Source organism: Lynx canadensis, chromosome C1 (genome assembly GCF_007474595.2).
Source record: "Lynx canadensis isolate LIC74 chromosome C1, mLynCan4.pri.v2, whole genome shotgun sequence".
Classification (NCBI taxonomy): domain Eukaryota; kingdom Metazoa; phylum Chordata; class Mammalia; order Carnivora; family Felidae; genus Lynx; species Lynx canadensis.
Window position 1 is genome coordinate 1,115,172 of NC_044310.1, and position 19,888 is coordinate 1,135,059.

Sequence of the window (19,888 nt, forward strand, 5' to 3'; positions counted from 1 at the left end):
CCACCGTTCTCCATCCATCCATCCATCCTATCCATCTTCCATCCATCCACCAGCCATCCAGCCATCCGTTCTCCATTCTCCCAGCCGTCCATCCATGATCATCCACCCCCTCCAGCCTTCCATCCATTCTCCATCCATCCTTCCATCCATCCATCCACCCTTTCTTCCATCCATCCATCCTCCCATCCACCCATCCATCCATCCATCCATCCTTTCTTCCATCCATCCATCCATCCTCCCATCCATCCATCCATCCATCCACCCTTTCTTCCATCCATCCATCCATCTACCCACCACCTACTCATCCATCCATCCACCCTCCCATCCATCCATCCTTCCATCCTTTCATCCATCCTCCCATCCATCCATCCATTTATTCATCCATTCTTCCATCCACCCACCCACCTATCCATCTATCCATCCATCCATCCATCCTCCCATCCATCCATCCATCCATCCATCCTTCCAGCTACTCAGCTACCAGTCTCCCTGCATACCTCCTCTGCCCAATGTGTCTCCAGTGCCTCCCATTCTGCGTGGCACAGAGCAGGTGCTCTGAATTCACCCATTCATTCAACGAGTATTTGCTGAGGGCCTCCTATGGGTCACACGCGGTGCTAGATGCTAAGGCTGTGAAAGCGAGCAAAAGCGACCACACATCTCCCTCTGGACATTGGGGAGCAGACAAGTGAAGGGCATGGCGCGTCAGCCCCGTCTGTGCAGAAGACGTGAGGCGGGAGGCAAGAGCAGGAAATGTTGCTGACGGTGGGGTGCGGCTTCAGAGCTGGTGGCCAAGGAAGGCCTCGTGAGAAGGTGAGGCGAGCAGTCTCGGCAGCGCAAAGAGCACGTGCAAAGGCCCCGAGGCAGAAACACGCATGGCAGGACTGAGGGGCCACGGGGGCCAGTGTGAGTGCAAAGCCAAGAAGTGAGGGCAGCGAGCGTGGAGCCAGCTCTGGCCGGGCTGGGGGTCCTGGCAGAGTCTTGGGGGTGAGCCCTGACGGCCCCCTGCTGTGTGGTGTCGGGAGTGGGGGAACGAAGTCGGGCTGGGGATGCACTTTGAAGCAGGACGGAGAAGACCTGCCTTGGACCATGGAGCAGGGGAGAAGCAGATCAGGGAACAGGGGGGGCTGGTGTGGGGTGCTCGTCTGCAGTGCCCTCGGGGCCGGAGGGAGGCCGTCCAGTCACCACCCTCCCTGAGCCTTGCTGCTGGCCGGCTGCACCAGGGCCAGGGGCCAGAGGGCGTCCCTGGGGCTGAGCCCCCGCCCGGCGATCAGGGAGGTGAGGGAGCAGCCCGGGGCGCAGGTGCACGGAGGAGGGGCGGGTGGCCCCGCTGTGAGCGCTGGGGTGGGGGTCCTCATCCAGGAGGGAGAAGGGCGCGGGGTCTGCGGGGTTTCTGGGCCGGGAGCAGCCGTGTACTCTCATGGGGGGGGGGGGCTCTGGGTGCTCCTCTCCCACTCCTCATTTCTCAGGACGAGAAGTGGCGGTGGGCCTCGCGGCTGAGGGGCAAGTCTAGCCCCCCCAGCACGGGGTGCACACAGGGTGAGCCCAGGCGTGGAAGCAGGAACTGTGCGCCCACTCGGGAGAGGACGCAGGAGGAGGCCCCGCCACCTGCCCAGAGCCCCCCTCTCCCGGGCACCGGGTGCATTTCAGAGGCAGCTGTAAACTCCGAGAAGTGTCCCTTGCCCCGTCCCTGCAGACACGAAGCTTGTTTCTGGAAAGCCAGTCACCTGCTCACTGCCTCTTGATTTCTCCTTCGGCAGCCGTTTCCAGTGTCCCCAGGCTGTTTGCGGGGCGGGGGGGGGGGGGGGGGGAGGAGGGGGACTGAGCCGCCCTCCAAGGCAGGGGTTGTGGCGGGAGGCAGCGCTTGCTCTGACGGCTCAGTCGGGCCAGCGTCGCTGCCAGACTCCGTAGCAGGGGGACCGGGACCGTCCCATCCCCAGCCCGGCCTGGGCTCAGCCCGGGGCCCGGGGGTGCCAGGCGGAAGGGGGTCCGGCACGCACCCGGCTGAGCCTCCACGGGTATCCTGGGTGTGCGGGAAGGGGCTTGCGTCTGGGCGAGGCACCTCTCGGCAGTCAGTGCTGAGCATTTTATTAAAGCCAGTGGCCTTGGGGTGCACGAAAGGGGGCCCCTCCGGCCCCCACTCAGGCCACTGGGAGGAGGGTGCCCTTGAAAGGCAGGGGTCTCCCTGGGGGAGAGAGGACACTGGTGGCTCTCGGGCGCATGGGGATGGTTCTTCTAGCTCAGGGATTCAGGGCCTTCTCCAGGGATGTGGGGCTGCCGGTCCGTCCCCTTCCCCGAGACCCGAAGGTGTTTGAAGGCGGTGGGCAGCACGTGGCCCAGGAAGGGAGGGTCGGTCACATCGCGGATCATGACGACATACTCCCCTGCAAAACACGGGCGCTCAGACTCGGTCCCCAGTAGTCCCCCCCTGTCCGGGCCCCTGCCCTGGCTTCTGCCCACCCCCAGACCCTGCCCAGGACCTCAGGTGTCCTCCCGGGCCCTGCGACCCCAGGACCTGGCGCGCGGAGCACCCCTCACCCCCGATGGGGCTGCATGACTGAGTGCAAGGATTCTTTTGAGAAAACTCCCCATCTTTGTAACAGAAAAGCAATTCATTTCCTCTAAAATGTTTTTTTAAATAATTAAGCCTCTGAAGACACCGTCGTCTGGTTCGTTTGAAGCCCCCGCCCGGCCGGGCTCAGGCCGGCGAGGTGGGGCGGGGGGGGGGGGGGGGGCGCCCTCCAGGGCGCCCCGGGGATGGAGAAACACTTTCCCTTCTGCAGTCTGTAAACTGTCTGCAGAGCTTCAAAGTTGGAGAAACCATAAAAAAGAAAATAAGAAATAACAGAAAGTGTGGTTGCCATAGAAACCGTCCTTTTCCCCTCCCCCGAGCCCGAGGGGGCTGGCACCGGAGCGTGGAAAAACCTCGCTGGGCTGGCCCGGGCTCACACCAGGAATGCGGCCGCAGCTGAAACGGGGTGCAGGAGGCGGCTCACACCGTCAGAGAGAACATTCCAGCGCCCTGGTCTGGGAAGCAGGCACTCCCCTCACTGCACAGTCACCGGGGGCTGTGGACACCCTGTGTTCTGGCGGGGGGGGGGGGGTGGCAGGACGGGAAAGAGCCTCGGTGGGGGGTGGGCAGGAATTTGCTGGGCTTTGAGTCAGTTCCTTCAGAAATTCGGGGGGCCTGGGCGGGGGCCCGCGTTCTGCAGCCCCGGGCACCAGGCCTCCCTGGCCGGCCTGGAGGAAAAGCCGCGCATGGCAACGCCACAGTGTTTCCAAGCAGCCGGTTTCTAGGTGTTCCCGGGAACACGGCTACACCAACCTGCGGCCAGCGCGCTGGCTGGGGGGCGAGCTCCGCGGGCAGCGGCCGCAGGACCAGGCCCAGCCCTCGGCTCACCTCCCTGCCGCGCTCTTCTCCCCGAGGACGGCAGGGGGTCTGGCCGGTGGCCACCGTGCCGGCCTCAGAAGCCACCCGAGGCCCGGCCCACGCGGCCCGGCCGTGGGCCCGGTGCCCAGCGTCCCCACAGAGGCGGCACGGCCACCCACCGGCTTCACCCCTCGAAGCCGGAAGTCGCTTCTCCTCGGGCCCGGCCCTCCTCCGGCCTGTCGCCCATCGGACCCCGCAGCTGGGTGCAGGGGGCGCCCCCTCTGCCCACGCACGAGGGGCCCAGGGTCCTAAAATAGGGCGACCACAGCACCAGCTTTGCTGGCGTCAGCAGACTCACGTGGCTGCTGTTGGGACTCCTAGCGCCGGCCCGCACGGCAAGGTGGGGGGCGCTGCCCAGAGCCCGGCCCAGCCCTCCCCCACACAAGGGGGGGCTCCGTGGGCCACAGGCTTCAAATGCACGAAGGGTTGAGGGGGCCCAGACCTGGAAGCCTGCTGGCCTTCCGATCGGGACCCTGGACACAAGGAGCCAGGGACGTTCACTTCGCCCGTGGGGACAGAGAGGCCCCCCACCCGGCACCCGCGGCCATTCCAAGGGCCCGGGGAGGGCCTGGTGGAAGCCCATCCCCCATCCGTGCCCCCTCCACCTGGGGTGCCTCTGGGGGAGCCCAGAGGGGCGTGGGGAGCGGCCGGGCCGGGAGCCGCCCTCTCTGATTCCCTGGCTTCCAGAGTCAAGACGAGTGTTGGATTTAGGGGTGCGTTCAGAGGAAGGGAGTCTTTCCAAAAGGTCGCCGACGATGATACATGTGGATTGTGGGGTGGTGGGTGGAATCGGCCCCACCCCCCTCTGTCTCCTGCCGGCCACCTACCTGGGAAGGCCGCAGCCGCGGGCTCTGCGGTGGCCGCCCCGTCAGGCCTGCAGGGAGAGGAGAAGGAAGCCCCTGAACCGCAGCCCCGGGGCCCTGAGGACAACAGAGACCCTGCTGTTCCTGCCTGCCGGCCTCAGGCGGGCACAGGTGTGACCGTCCTGTCCTCCGAGGCCCATCTCTGCCTCCCGAGGGTGGAGCGTGCCCCCGTCTGGACAGCTCTCTGCCCCTGGGCCCGGTGCCTCGCCGTCTAAACCCAAACATGGCCACAGAGGCTGGAGCCCATCCCTGTTTCCACAGCTCTGCAGGATCGAAGGTTCTTTGCACGGAGCCCCCACAGTGCCGAGCAGAGAGGCCACTCGGAGAAGGGCTGGCACACCGGCTCTGCTTGGAAGTGACTTACCAGTGGTGTTTATTTTCCAGCGGCAGCCGGGCTCGGCGGGGCCCTGGTGCGTCCTCCTGTGTCCCCCTCAGAGGGACCGGAGGCCATTGGTACCTGGGAGCCTCACGGGAAGGGAAAGAAAGGGTAGCAGGCAGAGACAGGCTGTGCGGAGTTCCCTGGGCCTGGACCCAAGTCCGAGGGACGGAGACCCTCACTTCTCACGCGGTGGCCGCGTGGTGGCCACAAGAGGCCCTGACGGGCAGCCCGAGGCGGCTCAATCAAGCCCAAGTCTGAGGGCTTTGACCTGACCGGGGGTTTCTGCCTGCCCGCAGGGGTGGTCACCAGGAGGCCACCTTGGGGACATGAGGGTGCCGACCCGGACCCCCAGCTGCCAGATGCACCTTCTTGGTGGGACAGAGGCCCCAGAGGGACGGACTGGGCTTTGCCCTGAAGGATCTACCCGGGGGCCTTGGGGGGAGCCATGGGACTCCTCCCACCCCGGCCTCCGTGGCTGGTGGTGGTTTCCTGTTATCAGAGCTGGGGGTGGAGGACGGGGGCTCCCTGGCATCGGCTCGGCGACCTGCCAGGCTCCAACCCCTTGCCAAGCTTAATTACCACGGGCATGGTTTGGGTGATAAAAAATTAAAGACAAAAGATTTTAAAATTACTTCATTTTGAGCGGGGGAAATGGGCCTTGGCTGGGACCCAGGAGCCACGTTACAGATTCTGAAATGTGGGTGAGGAGGGGAACGCGGATAAATAATTCAGCACTAAGAATAACCAGAGTCTGTCAGCCTGCCAGAGTCAAGAGAAATAGACGGGGTTACAAGAATCCTGAGAGTTTTTACAGAACCCCCAGGGCCTTGAGAAATCGGAGGCCGAGCTGGGAAGCAGCTGGGGAGTCTCGGTGTGAGGAGAGGCCAGAGGCGCCGACTGATCAGCGGACGGTTCTCCCAGACCCGCGGGGTGGGGACTTGGCGTCCTGGGAGGCGGTCCCGAGAGGCCACCTGCTGAGGGTGCACCGGGAGCCCTGGGCCGCAGCGTGACAGCAGGAACACTAACTGGGCACTGACTGTGTAGACAGCACTGAGCTGAGCCTCCAGGAATCGAGGTCAGAGCCAGAGGAGGGAACAGGCCCCCTCTGGGAACCGGTGCCGGCGCCTCCTGGGCGGAAAAGGGCGCTGGGAGAGTCGGGACCCAGGGGCCGGGCGGGGCTGGGGACCCAGGGCTCCAGCCTGGTTTTCTCTTTATCTGTGGCTGGCGTCCTTGTCCTCATGTTTCCTGTGCTTGGGGTTCCTTGTGTCTTGAATCTGTAGGTTTATAGTTTGCGATGAGTTTGAAAACACGGTGGCCGTTATTTCTTTGACCGTCTCTTCGGCTGCGTCCTTCCCTTGCGGCACTTGGGAGCCTCTGATTCCGTGCGTGTTTGGCGGAGAGGAGCTGTTCGGCAGTTCAAAACGCTCCGCTCATGAAGTTCAGCCCTGCTTCTCTTCCTGGGCTTCATCTGGGGGGTTTCTGTGGCTGTGCCTGCAAGTTCACGCCCCTCCCGCCCACCCCTGCCCACGCACATCATCTCTGGGGGGTGAGCCCACTCCTTCACGCCTCACGTCTGCCGAGCGTGGCCGGTCTTCCCTGCTGGACACACAGAATCCAGTGACGACGTCTCATGCCGCCGTCTACTGGCTCTTCCATTGGTGTCCTTTCTGGGTCGGCTTTGATCGGTTCATTTTTCCTCATCATGGGTTGTACTTTCCCGCTTTCTTTGTGTGCCTGGTAATTTTCGGTCAGATGTCAGACATTGTGAATTTTACTTTCTTGGCCACTGGCTGCTTTTGTATTCTTATAGTCTTGATGCTGTTTGGTTACTTAGAGACGGTTTGATCCTTTTGGGTCTTGCCTTTAAGGCTTGCAAGGTGGGGTTCGAGATATGGTTAATTATTCCCCACCACTTAGTACTTTTCTGACGTCCTGTGAGTTGAGGTCTTCCGGACTGGCCCCTGGACCCAGCACTCTTCACAGCCCCGTGTGAGCTCCGGGCAGGACTTGCTGTGACCCTCTCGCTGGTTTTCCTGGCACGTTCAAGCATGTTCCTCGCGCTCTGCAGATCTCTAGGACTCCCCTCTCCCGTGCTGCCTCCTGCAAACTCTAGCTGCCTTAGCTTCCCGGGACTCCCAGCTCCTTCTCTCCCCTCGTGGGGACCCCTGAGCCTGCCGGGTCCCCTCCCTGCACTACAGATGGTAATGCTCTGGGAAGTGAGCTGGGGCCTCTCAGCGGCTCCCCCTTCATCACCTGATACCCAGTGTCTTGAAGGCTGGCCATGGTTTCCTGGATCTTATCCGGCTTGTTACCTGTTTACCTGTGGGAGGGCAAACCCAGCCCCTTACGGTCCTGCATTTACAGACCAGACTGAGACGTGGTGCTCAGATGGCCCCAACTCGTGTCTCCGTGGCCCGAGGGCCGGGGCTCCTAGTGGAGGGCAGGGCGTGAGGCCTGTGTGCCTGCTAGTCGGGGTTGTCCTTCCAGGGCCCCCAAGGGGCATACTGTCCTGACTGCTTGTGTCGCTGTGAGGTGGGGCCTGGACCAGTGTGAATACTCTGTGGTGAGGTCCCCATGGTGGGTCTCCTGGTCCCCATCAGGCCTGGCGGGCCTCACCCGTGGGACCAACGGCCAAGCTGGCATGAGGAGGGGACCGGACAGCCTCCTTTCAGGGCCGACAAGTAACCTGCAGGTTCCTATCAGGTTCCTATCAGATACCTGAGTGGCCCACAGGCCCAGCTGCCCTCCCCTCGGCACCGCCGGCCCTGCCGCTCCCCCTGACCCGTGCCTTTCCCTTTCCGTAGGACCCGAGAGTGTCCTGTCTGAGCCGAGCCGAGCAACCTCGGCAGGCTCTCCTCACTTCACCTCTTCCAGGACAAGCGTGTCTCAGGGCTGCACTGAAACACCATGCAGCCCCCCAGGGACGCGCCTCGGGACTCCGTCCCACCGGAATTACCAGCAGCATGTCTGACCCTCAGCAGAACCACTGCTGAGGCGAGGCCCACAGCAGCCCGGGCACGCCCAGGTGGGCGGAGCTCTGGAAACGGCCATAATTGAAGAGGAAGCCTGAGGCCGCCCAGCCAGACCCTGGCCCAGTGGGACCGGAACCCGGCGACCTGTGCACGCTCGTCCCTTTCCTGGGCAGCTGAACAGAGGGGGGCCGCTGGGGAGGGGACGTCAAGACCCCGCAGTCAAGCACACGGTGGGTGGCAAGAGAAAGGGCTTCCCTTGGGGGGAGCCAAAGGTCCCTGGCAGCCTGTGTGACCCGGGCCTGTCCACCCACAGGCCCACCAAGGGACCTGCAGGGCTGTGGACAGGGTGGCCCCGTGGCCCGGCAGAGGAGGGCCGTTGGCTACAGACCCGACTTAGGGCTAGGGGGCTGGGGAAGCAGGCCCGCGGCTTGGTCAGGCCTGGTCCTGACCCTGGCTGTCATCAGTTTTTCAGGCTGAGGTGGGCACGTGGGCAGGGCATGGGGTGTGGAGGCCCTGAGACCTGACCTGGGCACGGGGACCAGTCTGCCTGGGGCTCAGCATGGCGAGAAGGCACCCATATCCTGGCCGGGGCGAGCTCCCCGCCCCGAGCCATCTAGGTCAAGGCCCCGGGTCCCAGCCTCTGCCCACAGCCGTGTGGGCATCATGGCAGTCCTCCGGTACCGATGGGATGTGCCGGCTTAGGGAACCGGGGAGCCACGGAGTCCAATGCCAGTCAAGGCAGGGATTGGGGAAAACTGCCACCCCGAGGGCGTGTGGTCCTCAGGGAAGCGACCCGGCTCTCCCGACCTGCTCACGTGGGACGGGAGACCCGGGGCTCTCTGTGGCCCCCACACAGAGCCCATAAGGAATTTCCAAAATCAGAACATCAGCTAATTGTTGGAGCACGGCTGGCCCGGGTTTGGGGCTGAGCTGGAAACCATCACCACTCCCGGGGGACCCCTGGGAAACAGGAGCCTCAGGGCTGTGGGTCCTGAGTGACGGCCACGGGCACGGACACGGGGTGCAGTGGGCACGCAGCCCCGGCCGCTCCCCCTCTGCAGAGCGTGTTCTGCTCCACGGGCCACCAGGGGCACTCGGGTCACACTGCCACAGTGGCCCCTGCAAGTGAGGCCCCTGCTTGCCCAGGCGGGAGAGCGGCCGGGGGCCTCGGATGGCGGGGCGGGAAGGGGACGTGAAGGTGTCCCCCCCTGGCCTGCAGTGGGCATGTAAGGGTTAAGGCCCCGCCTGCCGCCAGCCTCCAGCCTGTCATGCTGTGCTGTGGGGGTGGGGTGGGGTGAGGGCGCCCCATCAGCCCAGCTGTTCCCGCCTGGGCCTCACACCTGCTTCCGTTTATTACTCCTGCTCGGACGACGGGGCTCAGTTCTCCATCTTTAGAGTTTCTGAGGAAGCAGAGAAACCCATCAGTCTCTATGTCTGATTTTCCATGAACACGCCCGGAGGAGCCTCCAGCCCGGGGGGTGGCGGTTGGGGGGGGGGGGAGGCCGGGCCCACTCTGCCAGGGGCCGGTGGCCAAGGAAGGGGTGACGAGGTCCCCAGGGGACCAGAGCCCTCTGCCTGGCTCCCTCTTGTCTTGGGAGCCCTCCCCCACCGTGCTGCCCTGGGGCTCATCTGAGATCAAGCTACCCGTCCCCCCGGCCCCGCACTTTGCCGGGACACCCCTGGGAGCAGGGCTGCCCTACAGCAGACACATTGCCCAGTGACGCAGGCCGCAGGCCGAGGAAGACCCTCCTAGCTGAGGGGCCGGCGTGTGCCAAAGGCTGGCGGGGGGGCGGGGGGTTGCTGTGTGTGGAGAACAGGGCGGGGGCACAGGTGAGCCGGAGGGGGTGCCGCAGGGCGGAGGGGCTGAGGGCTTCACCCCGGACCTTTGGGTAACGAAGCGCGCACTCCAGTCTCCTGAGCTGAGCCGTGTGTAGGTCACAGAGCGGAGGGAGAGAGGGTGGGAGGCACCCAGAAGTGGCCCCAGAGGCGGCCGTGGTGCAGGGAAGGGGATGCGTGAACCCCACCCGTAGGGCAGCGCGGGGCAGTAGCCGGCTGGGCCCCGCGAGGAGCCAAGAGGCTGATCCGAGGGCCTTCCCGATTGGACCCTGCACTGCCCCCCCCCGCCCCCACCCCCGGCGCTCAGACGCGGGACAGGCCACCAGCCTGAGCCTGTCGTCTCTGGGACCCCGGTGACCCTGGAGGCCCCCGCCCAGGGCCCTGCTCTTCCCTGGGAGAGCCCGCTGTCCACCGCACGCTTCTCGCTGCATTCCTGCGGAGACATTCCTGGCATATTACGGAATTTCACAACATGACACAGGGCCCCGTCAGTTCCTGAATGATGTGGAGTTGTGTCAGCTGCAAAAGACGAAGTCTGTTGTGTAAATGTGGCTGCGAGTCTGCCCAGCCGCCCGTGAGAATTCCACTGAAACGGGGCATTCTCCCCCAAACCCTAAGTGCGTGTCTTGTAACAGCACAACGCGGCGGCCAGTCTGCCCGGGGGTGGGTGGGGGCCTCGGGCCGACCTTGCCCGTGACTGCTCACTGCCGGCTCAGCACTCGGCCAGCCCGGAGCCTGATGTGCTGGCCGGCACGGCCCCTCCCCTGCTCACCCGGAGAAAAATGGGTTTAATTAAGACTTCCGCGATTAGTCACTTCATCAGTCACCAGGCCAACACAGATGGGGCCAATTACTGTTTTTACTTGAATAGATATTTGGTGCTGGCAACCCCTCTGGGCAGGGTCGCGCAGGTGACCGCTGAGCACCTGACGCAGGCCTCTGACCTCTTGGGGGGGCTGTCCAAGCCTCCATCCCGGGCTCCTCGCTGACCCTGCTCCGGGGACACGGGTCCACCTGCCGTGCCCCCTCCTCTGCCCTGGGGCCTGGGTGCTGTCCCGTGAGACCACCACTGGCTGGCCCCGCCGAGACCCGCAGATGCCCCGGGCAGGGGCCTCCAGGGTCAGCCGGATCCAGTCGGGCAGGCCCGGCTGGGGCCCTCGGAGCACAGCCCCAGGCCCTGGGGATGCAGCCTCGCCCCGGGCCGTGGGCACAGAGGGTCAGCCTCCGGGCTCCTCGCAGGGCCTGACCAGGGACTGCCCCTCCCTGCTCCAGGATGGGGTCCGTGCGCAAACCCCGAAGCCATCTGCAGACGACCCCCAGGCGGGGTCCACACGGAAAGCGCCCACGTGACCCTGGGGAGGTGGGAAGTCAGGTCCCAGACTCTGAGGGAAGAAGTCAGGGCCATGATTCATGCCATTTCCCGGGACACGGCTCAGGGCCCCCGGGACAGGGCTCAGGGCCCTCCCAGCAGGGACCCTGCTGAGCATGGCTCGCTGGGGTCTGTAGTGAAGCACTCCAAGAGGGCTGGGGGCTGGGGACGGGACCACATGGCTGCACCTAAGTGCCCCCGTCCCCAGGCGGCACGCCCCACGAATAAACGGTGAGAGCACGTGTGCTGGAGGGTAGAAGCCACTGCGGGCCCAGCGGCCTTGGCGGGTGACCCTTCACCTCCCTTCCCTTCACCAAAATGCACAAAGGTGATTGTCCTCAGTCACTGACGATACCGCAGAACTGCGCCTGGAAGCTGGAGGCAGCCAGTTCTCTCCCTTCTTTTGCAAATCAAACCTCCGCCAGCTCTGAAATGACAGGGTGGTGCGACCTTCTTCATCTTTGTGAGTATGGAGGCACCTTTTTCAGTCATTTCCATCGGGCGAGCCTCCTGGAAGTCTACACTGGGCTGCTCAGCGGGCAGGGTGAATAAACGAGCAAACGACTAGTGGACTGTGGCTGCTGGGGGTCACCAGGCAGAGGTGGGCAGCCCAGGGCACACAGGTGACCGGGGGCGGGAGGCTCGGCGAGGACGCAGAGGCGGCCCCCGTCCGTGAGGCCGCACGTGGGCACGGGCCACACTGCCGCCGACCCTGAAGCTGACCCGGGTCACCCCGGGCGGGCTGGCGGCTGCCCGGACCGCTTCGGACATTCAAGTCAGCCCCGTGGCCCCGCCATCCCTCGGCCTGCGGGAGCTCTTGGACCGTGCCGACACCCACAGGCCATTCTGCACCCCTGGACCCTGGGCGCGGGGAGGAGGCGGTGTGCGGGCAGAAGCCATCTGCACACACCCCCACCTCGCCCCCACGGAAATTGTTAACACCTTGGGAACCTTGCGTGGGGACCGTGTTTGCCGACTGGCCGGGGACTGGGGACAGGCAGGAGGCAGGCTTGGAGCAGTCTGTCACGGCTTCTGCCAATATCTCATCTCATCTGAGTGAGTGGGAAGGAACCGTGCAACAGGGAGGGGGCTCTGGGGTCGCTGGGGGTGGGGCAGAGGAGGCAGGTGGAGCCTGGTGGGGAGAGGGGGCTGCCCCCTCCCGGCCTTTGGCCTCCACGGTCCTGCCTTCCGCCCTCCAGGGGGGCTCATTCTAGACCGGGAGGCAGGCTGTCAACCCACAACCAGAAACACAGACTTCTAGGCCGGGATGCCTGGCTGGTCTGTGGTCCATGCGTTTGCCTGAGGCAGCCTGGGGTGGGGGGGCCGGGGGGGAGAGTCGACAGGGCCCTGTGCCCCATTTCGGGGGCTGGGTCAGGCCCAGCAGGCCCGCTCCCCATTACAGAAAGTGGGGTCTGAGTGGTGGCCTCCCCGGGAAGCTGGGGTGTCTGTGAAATGACATCACAGCCCATCCTCAGCAGGGGTGAGGTTGTTGCGTGCCACGTGGGGGCTGGAGAGGGGCAAGGACTTTTGGGGCAGGGAGTGCCAGAGCCTCCCTTCCCCTGCCTCCCCCGTGGGTCTGGCGTTCTCAAATGAGAGCCCCAACCCGGGACCTGGCAGCCGAGGGCTCCGCAGAGTGGTCCCCCGGTCCCATTCACATGGAGGCAACCGCCCTGCAAACACCCTGACCCTGGGGGTGGGCCAGACTGGAGCCACACATCTGAGACCCCGAGAGGGCCTACCTTAACGCAAACCAGACCCAGGGGGAGGTCCGGGGCCCCTGATCTGCCCGAGTCCGCCTCGGTTGCTAGAAAGGATGGTTTTCTTAGGATTCTAAAAGGTGGGCTTTTGGGGTCAAGAGCCAGGTTTGGATGCTGGTGTGGGATGCTGGTGCCTGAACCAGAGTAAGGAGCCGGGGGGGGGGGGGAACATGGGGACGGTCCACATCCCCGCAGCAGAACTGGTAGGGGGTGCTGGGGCAGATGCTGGGGGCCTCGGGGGGGGGGCACAAGACACCCAGATCGGGTAGGGGGCCTCGGGGGCACAGAGCAGGGGCCCTGGAGAAAGTGGCTGTTCGGGCAGTGGGGTCTGAGGCAGGTGACGCGCCACACGGACCCTGTGACAGGGGCAGGGGAGGTGGGCTCTGGGGGGCGCTCGGCGGCCACAAAGGGCTTTGCGCGTCACTGCCCAGACCTGTGCCTGCAAACGGGCCCTGGGGTGGGGCGGCCCGAGCCCCCAAGTTCCCACTGAAAGCCATCCCTGCTGGGGTCCTCTACTCGGAAGACCTTGGAGCCCCGGCCACGGGCACCGGCTCACAAGCAGAGCCCTCCTGGGACGGCGAGGACCCCGGGACGAGGACCCTGAATTTCAAGCACCAGAACCGACAGAATGAGCGGGCGCTGCCTCCTGCCCTCAGGAGAAACCAGCCATCGAGGGCCTTCTCTGTGCCGGAGGAAGATGGTTCCTCGTCCCACAGCCCCCAGCTGCCCCCCGCCCCCCCCCCCCCCCCCCCCCCCCCCGTTACAAAAGGAAGCAGTAACTCTGCCCCGGGCACGGATGGGTCTGTGCGTGTCGACGCGAGTTATTCCGCGCGCGTTGCAGCTTTGGGTCACACGTGCGTGCCCGCGACCGAAGCGCGGGCTGAGTGTGTCGTATCACTGTTCAGCAGGATCTTGGCTTTTTTTTTTTTCTTAAAATCTGTGCTTCTCCACTTACTGTGTGAAGCGGGCCTCATACTTGATTCACAAACCGTGACTCAGAACGACACAGGGTGGCACCTTCCCCTGGAAACAGCTCGTCCCGGCTCCGCCTCGCGAGTGGGATCAAAGGCTTGTCAGCCTGCCGATACTGTGCCAGCCTCCGGGTGTCCCGGCCCGTCCCACGCCCGCTGGCGTCACCGATGAGCAATCTAACTGCGGAACGTCCGCAGGCCGCGGCGGCTCGGGACAGATGCCTCGGGCCCTCCTCCCGCTTCTACTCAATGCCTTATTTTCCTAGGGTTTTGCCGTTGGGTCTGTGCCCAAAGGCCTCTGCTCTTTTGTGAGGCTATTTCGACGGGTGCCCCGGAGCAGACCGCGTGAAGAGAGATGTGCGTGTCCCAGGCCACAAGAGGCGCCCCGGGCACGCTGGCCTTGGCCACTGCCCCCCCTCCCCCGGGCTGATGACAAGGCTACACACAAGGGTCAGAGGCCTGCCCTTGCCAGCAGGTGGGCGTCTTCGAAGGCCTGGCGCCCCTCCCTCAGGGGCCCCGTTCTCCCCGCCCCGCCTGCAGACCTGCAGACGGAGGGGCCGGCTCCCAGGGTCCCAGCCACAGCTTCCCGATGTGCTGCTTTCAGCCCCAGCTCTGCTCTGCACCCCCCAGAGTCCCCATGGAACTGCAAACCGGGTTGGGGACAGGCCGGGGGTGCCGGGGGTGCCGGGGGGCAGGAGGTGAGCTCAGTCCCACCTGAGCCTTGGGCCACACGGCCTGGCAGGGGACAGGCTGCTCCCACAAGCAGTTGCCAGGAGTGATTTCTCTGGAACTCAGCCTTCCTCCTGGCAGGGCCCCGGGCTGGGAAGAGCGTGTGGCCGAGGGACTGGCAGAGTGGAGTCTCCTCGGCCCCCACCGTGGGGCTCGCAGCCCCGACCTGTGTGTCTGCTGCAGGACGGATCACGGGCCTGCGGCAGGTATGTGGCGGGCCTGTGGCCGCCTCTGCCCACCCTGTGGGCCCCTCCTGGCCTCCGAACACAATCAAGGAGCATCGTCCCTTCCGTGGGCCACCCGGCTCCGCCAACCTGGACCAGGGCCCGGCTCCCCTGAGGCTGGGAGCCTGGCCTCTCCTGCCGTCTAGGCCGCAGAAGTGCGTGCAGTCCCTGGGCAGACGGAGACCATGCCTGTGGGGTCACAGGGTCGCCCGCCTGTGGGAAACCGAGACCCCGGCCCCTGCACGGAGCGCACACCTGGGGGGCCCCACCTGTGGTCCCGCTGATGGCGAGGCCGGACCAAACCCCCCGAATGCCCTGAGTCGGTCAGTGTCTCCTACCTGCTGCCTCCTGGCGGGTCCCGCGTGGTGGGCGTCCTGCCGGGACCCAGGCCCCCTCTGGGCCTGCCACCTGCCTTCTGGAAGGAGCAGTGGGGGAGGGTTCAGAGGGGCAACCAGCACATGGGCCTCGGTGCCGGGCACCGTGTGGACAGAGCCCTGGGGAGGGGGGGGGTGTCTCCCTGCCCATACCTCACGGGGGTCGTCCAGGAAGAGGATGGGGCTGTACCCGGGCGGGGGGGGCCCAAGGCAGACGTCCGAGAACCGGGCACAACCTTGTTCCACTCGCCTGCAGTCCTCAGGACAGTGGGGCTCGCATCCCCGGGCTTCTCCTGGAAGGTGAAGGACAGAACATCCCTCAAACAGCACAAAGCTAAGATGGGAAAGAACCTGTCACACGGCCCCTGACGCAAAGCTTCTGTAGCTCGGACGGCCGGGGCACTGGCCGTGTGGCTGGGGGGATGGGAGGGGGCACAGCCTGCTCTACACCACGCAGGCTCCGTGTGGGTGTATTTTGGGGCCCCTGGCCTCTTGACGCCCCCTCACCTGGGGTCCACCCTGAGAGCCCTGCAGGCTGGTGCCCTGGGGCTAGGAGGGTCTCCTACCACACAGCCCATTGCCTGAGGCCCTGGGCGCCAGGTCAGGACCCAGAGAAGGACATTTCTACGTCATGGCTGCATGCTAAGGTGATGTCGGACCAGGTCCAGGAAGAGTGTGGAACATGGGGGCCGCTGGCAGCCACCAGCCCCCACAAGGGGCGAGAGCCCCCAGGAGACCCCCAAATCCTCCAGGCTGGGCTGGGCCCTGCAGGAGGTACCCCCACCGTGGACCCTGTCCATCCTGGCTTTCCCTACTCCTCCCCTCCTGGTGTCCCGAGGTGGGACGGGGCGTCTCCTGGCGGTCCCCTCCCCAGGCTCCGCCGCACTAGACAATGGACCTACAGCCCTGGCTGTCCCCTCCTTCTGTCCCTTGCACAGAAAGCTGGCTGCTGAGACGGGGTCGTGAGGTTGGTGAGGGCCACCGGCACTGACCCAGACACGTGTGCGTCGGGACCCGCTATCCTGTGGGGGCTGGGCTCCCAGCTCTCCTGACTGACCTCTGTCCTGAGGTCCCTGCCGGCTCTCACACAGGGAGAAGCCACCAGCAGGAGCTGGTTGAACCGCAGGGAGGGGGCTGGATGGGGCCGTGGGGACAGCTGGAGGTGGACAAGGTGGGCTGGACGCTCCCGCCAATGGGGGGAGCTCAGTGGGTGGAGGGCATCTCTCATCTGTGCCCTGGATGGGGCCCAGGGGCCGTAGGCATTAAGTCCCCTTCCCTGGAGCCCAACTTCTGCAGGGAGAGATGCCTACGGGCCCCAGAAGTATTTCCAAATTACAGGTAGGGAATTATTTCTCTCAGAGGGGTCTTAATGTCATCATTATGGCGCATTATAAAAAGTAAAGTCTTTCCTTCTGCAAGGACATTCTTTAACTAAAGTCCTTCTCTCCATTAGCTTTTGCTGTCCCCACACTATTTATGTCCTGGGCAACGACTGTGAACCGCGTTGCTGACGGCATGATTTCTGTTTCGGAGCGCAGCGACGGTTTCCAGCGGGCCTGAGAGGAACCAGTTGTCTGTTATCGACGCCTCCGGCCAACGAAGGCCCCGGCTCTGTGTCCTAATACCCCTGCCAAGGTGACCGTGCAGGAGTGGGTCCCCAGCGCCCGCCTCCGACAGCAGCGGCGTCAGACCCGACCTGAAATGTGCCAGTTTCCCTGGGCGGGGGTGGCCGGGGGACGTGGGCATGGGGCCCGGAGCACGTCGCCTCCCTGGGCTCAGGGGCCCGACGACCACGGCGCCCGACGCACCGACCCGGCACCAAGCAGCTGCCCGCGGATCCTCACGGGACTCCCAGGGCCTGTCGGGGCTGGGGCTCTGTGGTCACAGCCCCGTGGTGAGGAGCCCCGGGCCCAGAGAGCGCCGCGGTGCTGGCCTCCCCGCCTGCCCGCTAACACCACGTCACCCAACGTGGCCGGTAGGCGCGTGGACGACCAAGTTCGGTTCAGCCACAGGCTTGACATTCTCCATCACCTCCTGCCATTCATTGTCCCCGGACGAGAAGCGGCTCCGAGACCCCTTTTGGTCGAAAGCCAGAGAAACCCAACACCAACGGGCTTAAACCAAAGCGGTGGCACGTCCGCGGTGCGAGGAGGGGTCCCCGAGATTGGGCCGCTCGGGCCCAGGAGGCCTCTGGGCGCCGAGGCCCCTTCCCCACAAAGTGCCACGTGGAACTCGTGCACCTGACCACCCCCTCTCCTCGGGCCATCCCCGAGTCTCAGATGTGACGCCGCCTTCCCAGAACTGGGGCTCAGCCTGCAGCCGCCGCTCCTGTCCTGTGCCCCCCGAATTCAGCCCCAGCTCTTCCCGCTAGAGCTGCTCTCGCGGGGCTCCTGGGCTGATCACAACGCTGTCACCGCAGCCTGGCCGTGCTTGGGCCCCGCGTGTCGGCCCCTCTTTTTGCACACGGCCCGGTGGCCTCCTTTGCCTCCGTGTCTCAGCTGGACCGTGGCTTCTCAGGTCGTGCGTCCAAGCGGTCCCTCAGCTTGTCTCTGCCCTGCATGTGCGATGTCCCAAAAGGTCAGGCCTCCTGCCGTCCCCAGCCACCCCGACCGTGTGTGGACCGCAGCACAGGGCGTTTGTGGGGTGGGTGGTGTCCCGGCCAGGCCAGAAGCCTCCTATGCAGCTTGTGCCCCAGCCCATCGTGGAAGGTCAGGGAGAGACCTTGTGGACACTGCTTGCCCACTGAAAGAGAACAGGGCTCTCTGGTCGGCTTAGGAGTTTAAAATCCACTTAGAAGTGCGTCCTCTCAGAGTGCCCTCTGTCCCGGAGCAGGGGGGCCCGCAGCCCAGGGCTCCACAGGGTTTGTTGAGAATCTGGGTTTCCCACAACGGGGGGCCGCTGTCCTCGGCCCTAACATCGGTGCACCTTGCCTGGGCACCAGTGGCCGCAGCTGACCCCCACCCCCCACCTCCACTGCTGGAGGCCGGTCTCTTTTCTCCCCCGTCTGTGCCCCTTTGGGTGGGCACCTTGCTGCCCGTGGGGGTGTCCACCACATTTGCCCAGCTCCCGCCTCCTCGGGTCAGTCACCCACCTCCGCTCCCTGCGGACACCTGCACGTGCTGTCCCCCAGACCCAATTCCTACCCCAACTCCGGCTCGCTCGACCAGAAATGTGGACGACATCACCGATGTCCCCCCGTCCTGGTCTCCCCTCAGCCGCCATCACAGGGCCCAGCCTCACACCTAGCACAGGGACTCACCACTGGGTGAGACCCCCCCCCCCGACCCCAGCCCCAAACTCCCACTGACCTCCTCCTGCGTCCTGAGCACATGCCATGCCCTGTGGCCACAGGACTTCCGGGGCTACTCCTCACGTCTCGTCCTAGCTCACGACCGGGCCGCCACACTGAGCCTCTGGACGCTTGGCCCCTCTGGCCTCTGCTCACGCCCTGCCCCCGGGGTACTGCTGCAGGCGTCGTGTCCCGGTGGCCCTGGCCCTGCCACCATCCATCTTGCTGCCACGGGGTGGCCATGTGCACCCCCATCACTCACGCATTCCTGCGGCCCCTTCCTCACCTTGTCTGCCCCGTTGGCAGAGCAGATCCCCCTTCCCGGCCGCGCTCCTGGCCGGAGCCCCCCACCCTCCGAGAGAGCTGCCTCACCACGCACCAGAGTCTCAGGGGACCCATTGTTCTCCTCAGCCTGGGGACAACGTGGGGACAGCGTTCTGGGGCGAGGGTCCCGCCCTGGCCTGCAGGGGCCCTTGGAGCTGGTCCTGGCCTCTCTAGGGGGGCACTGGCCAGCCTGGCTGACCCTCGAGGCAGGGCCCCTGCCCAGAGATGCCGACCCCAGCTCCCAGGAGTTATTTCCGAGGCCTCTGTGTCGATTTTAATCATCAGCAAGATAAAGGTCACTGCTGCGTCCGGGGGGGCGGGTGGGGGGCGACTGGTAACGGGAGGCTGCACCGCGGGGAGATCGGCGCTTGACCTCTCTGGGAGGAAATGTCGATTAATTATCTTTTTACAGCCAACTCAATTAGACTCCCTAATCACCTGTGTAGGACGCGGAGACAAAGGCGGAGCGCGGCCCGAGTAAACAAGGCTGCGCAGGCCGGGCCGCGACCGTCAAACGGCCGCCGGGGGGGCCCCGGGCGGAGAGCCAGCCACAGGCTGGAATGTTTTCTTCATTTATATGAAGAAAAAAATAAAATGTTATCGGCCCTGAGGGGCCGAGAGCCGTCTCACGTGGAGGTGACCAGACACACCGCGTTAGTCTTTAGGGCAGAGGCTCAACCGGCCAAGGAGCTGCTACCTTCCAAAGGCAGAGCGGCCTGTTCGGCGAGGACTGGCGGGGGGCCGGGGTCTCCATGGCCCAGAGGGCGAGGAGGCAGCGTGAGTGCTGGGCAGGGCTGGGGGGGGCACCCTTGGGCCCCTTCTTGGGCCCCGGTCTCCAGACGAGGGCTCCCTCGAGGCCGCGCCCCCCCCCCCCCCCCCCCCCCCCGCCCACCACTCGGTTTGTCCAGAGGGCGCCCGGGCCCGAGGCGAGGGCTGGCCCGACGTGACCACGGGGCGGGGCCTTCCAGGTGACCGGATGTGTCCGCACGGTCTGCACCCAGCATGGAGGCGCCCTGGGGACCAGCCCAGAAACAGGCGTCCCCGTGTGGGGTTCTCGGGCCCCATCTGGGCTGCAGGATGGAGGCCCCGCCTGCGGGCAGGGTTTGGTTCAGGTTTCTCTCCAGAGGTTTTCGAACCCATGAGTTTCCCAAGGAGCCCGTGTGAGAGCCAGGCCTGCAGGCAGCTCACGGCCGGGCCTGGCCGGGCAGGTGTTTAGGAGCCCCGCGCCCTGTGGTGGCTGCGGTGGACCGGGACCCCGGTCCCTCGGGCTGAGCTCGGCAGGGCCGGTGTCTGGGGCCACAGCACCGTTCCTGACGAGGAGCCTGGTGCCCGCCTTCCCTCCCTTTGCTGAAGCGTAGAAAATGGATTTGA

The 19,888-nt window shown here is 65.2% G+C and overlaps 1 protein-coding gene across 1 annotated transcript in view; it reads right to left on the reverse strand.

The window, feature by feature from the left end:
• Positions 1-2,220: 2,220 nt before the first annotated feature.
• The window catches only part of MORN1 (MORN repeat containing 1), a 51,016-nt gene continuing 33,348 nt past the window's right edge, over positions 2,221-19,888 (reverse strand). Inside the window, exons 11-14 of the mRNA XM_030324702.1 lie at positions 15,058-15,197; positions 14,869-14,945; positions 4,258-4,304; positions 2,221-2,384 (exon numbers count right to left, since the gene is read on the reverse strand). Of these exons, the coding sequence (XP_030180562.1) occupies positions 2,236-2,384; positions 4,258-4,304; positions 14,869-14,945; positions 15,058-15,197 (413 nt within the window). The 3' untranslated portion in view covers positions 2,221-2,235. The remainder of the gene's footprint in view (positions 2,385-4,257; positions 4,305-14,868; positions 14,946-15,057; positions 15,198-19,888) is intronic.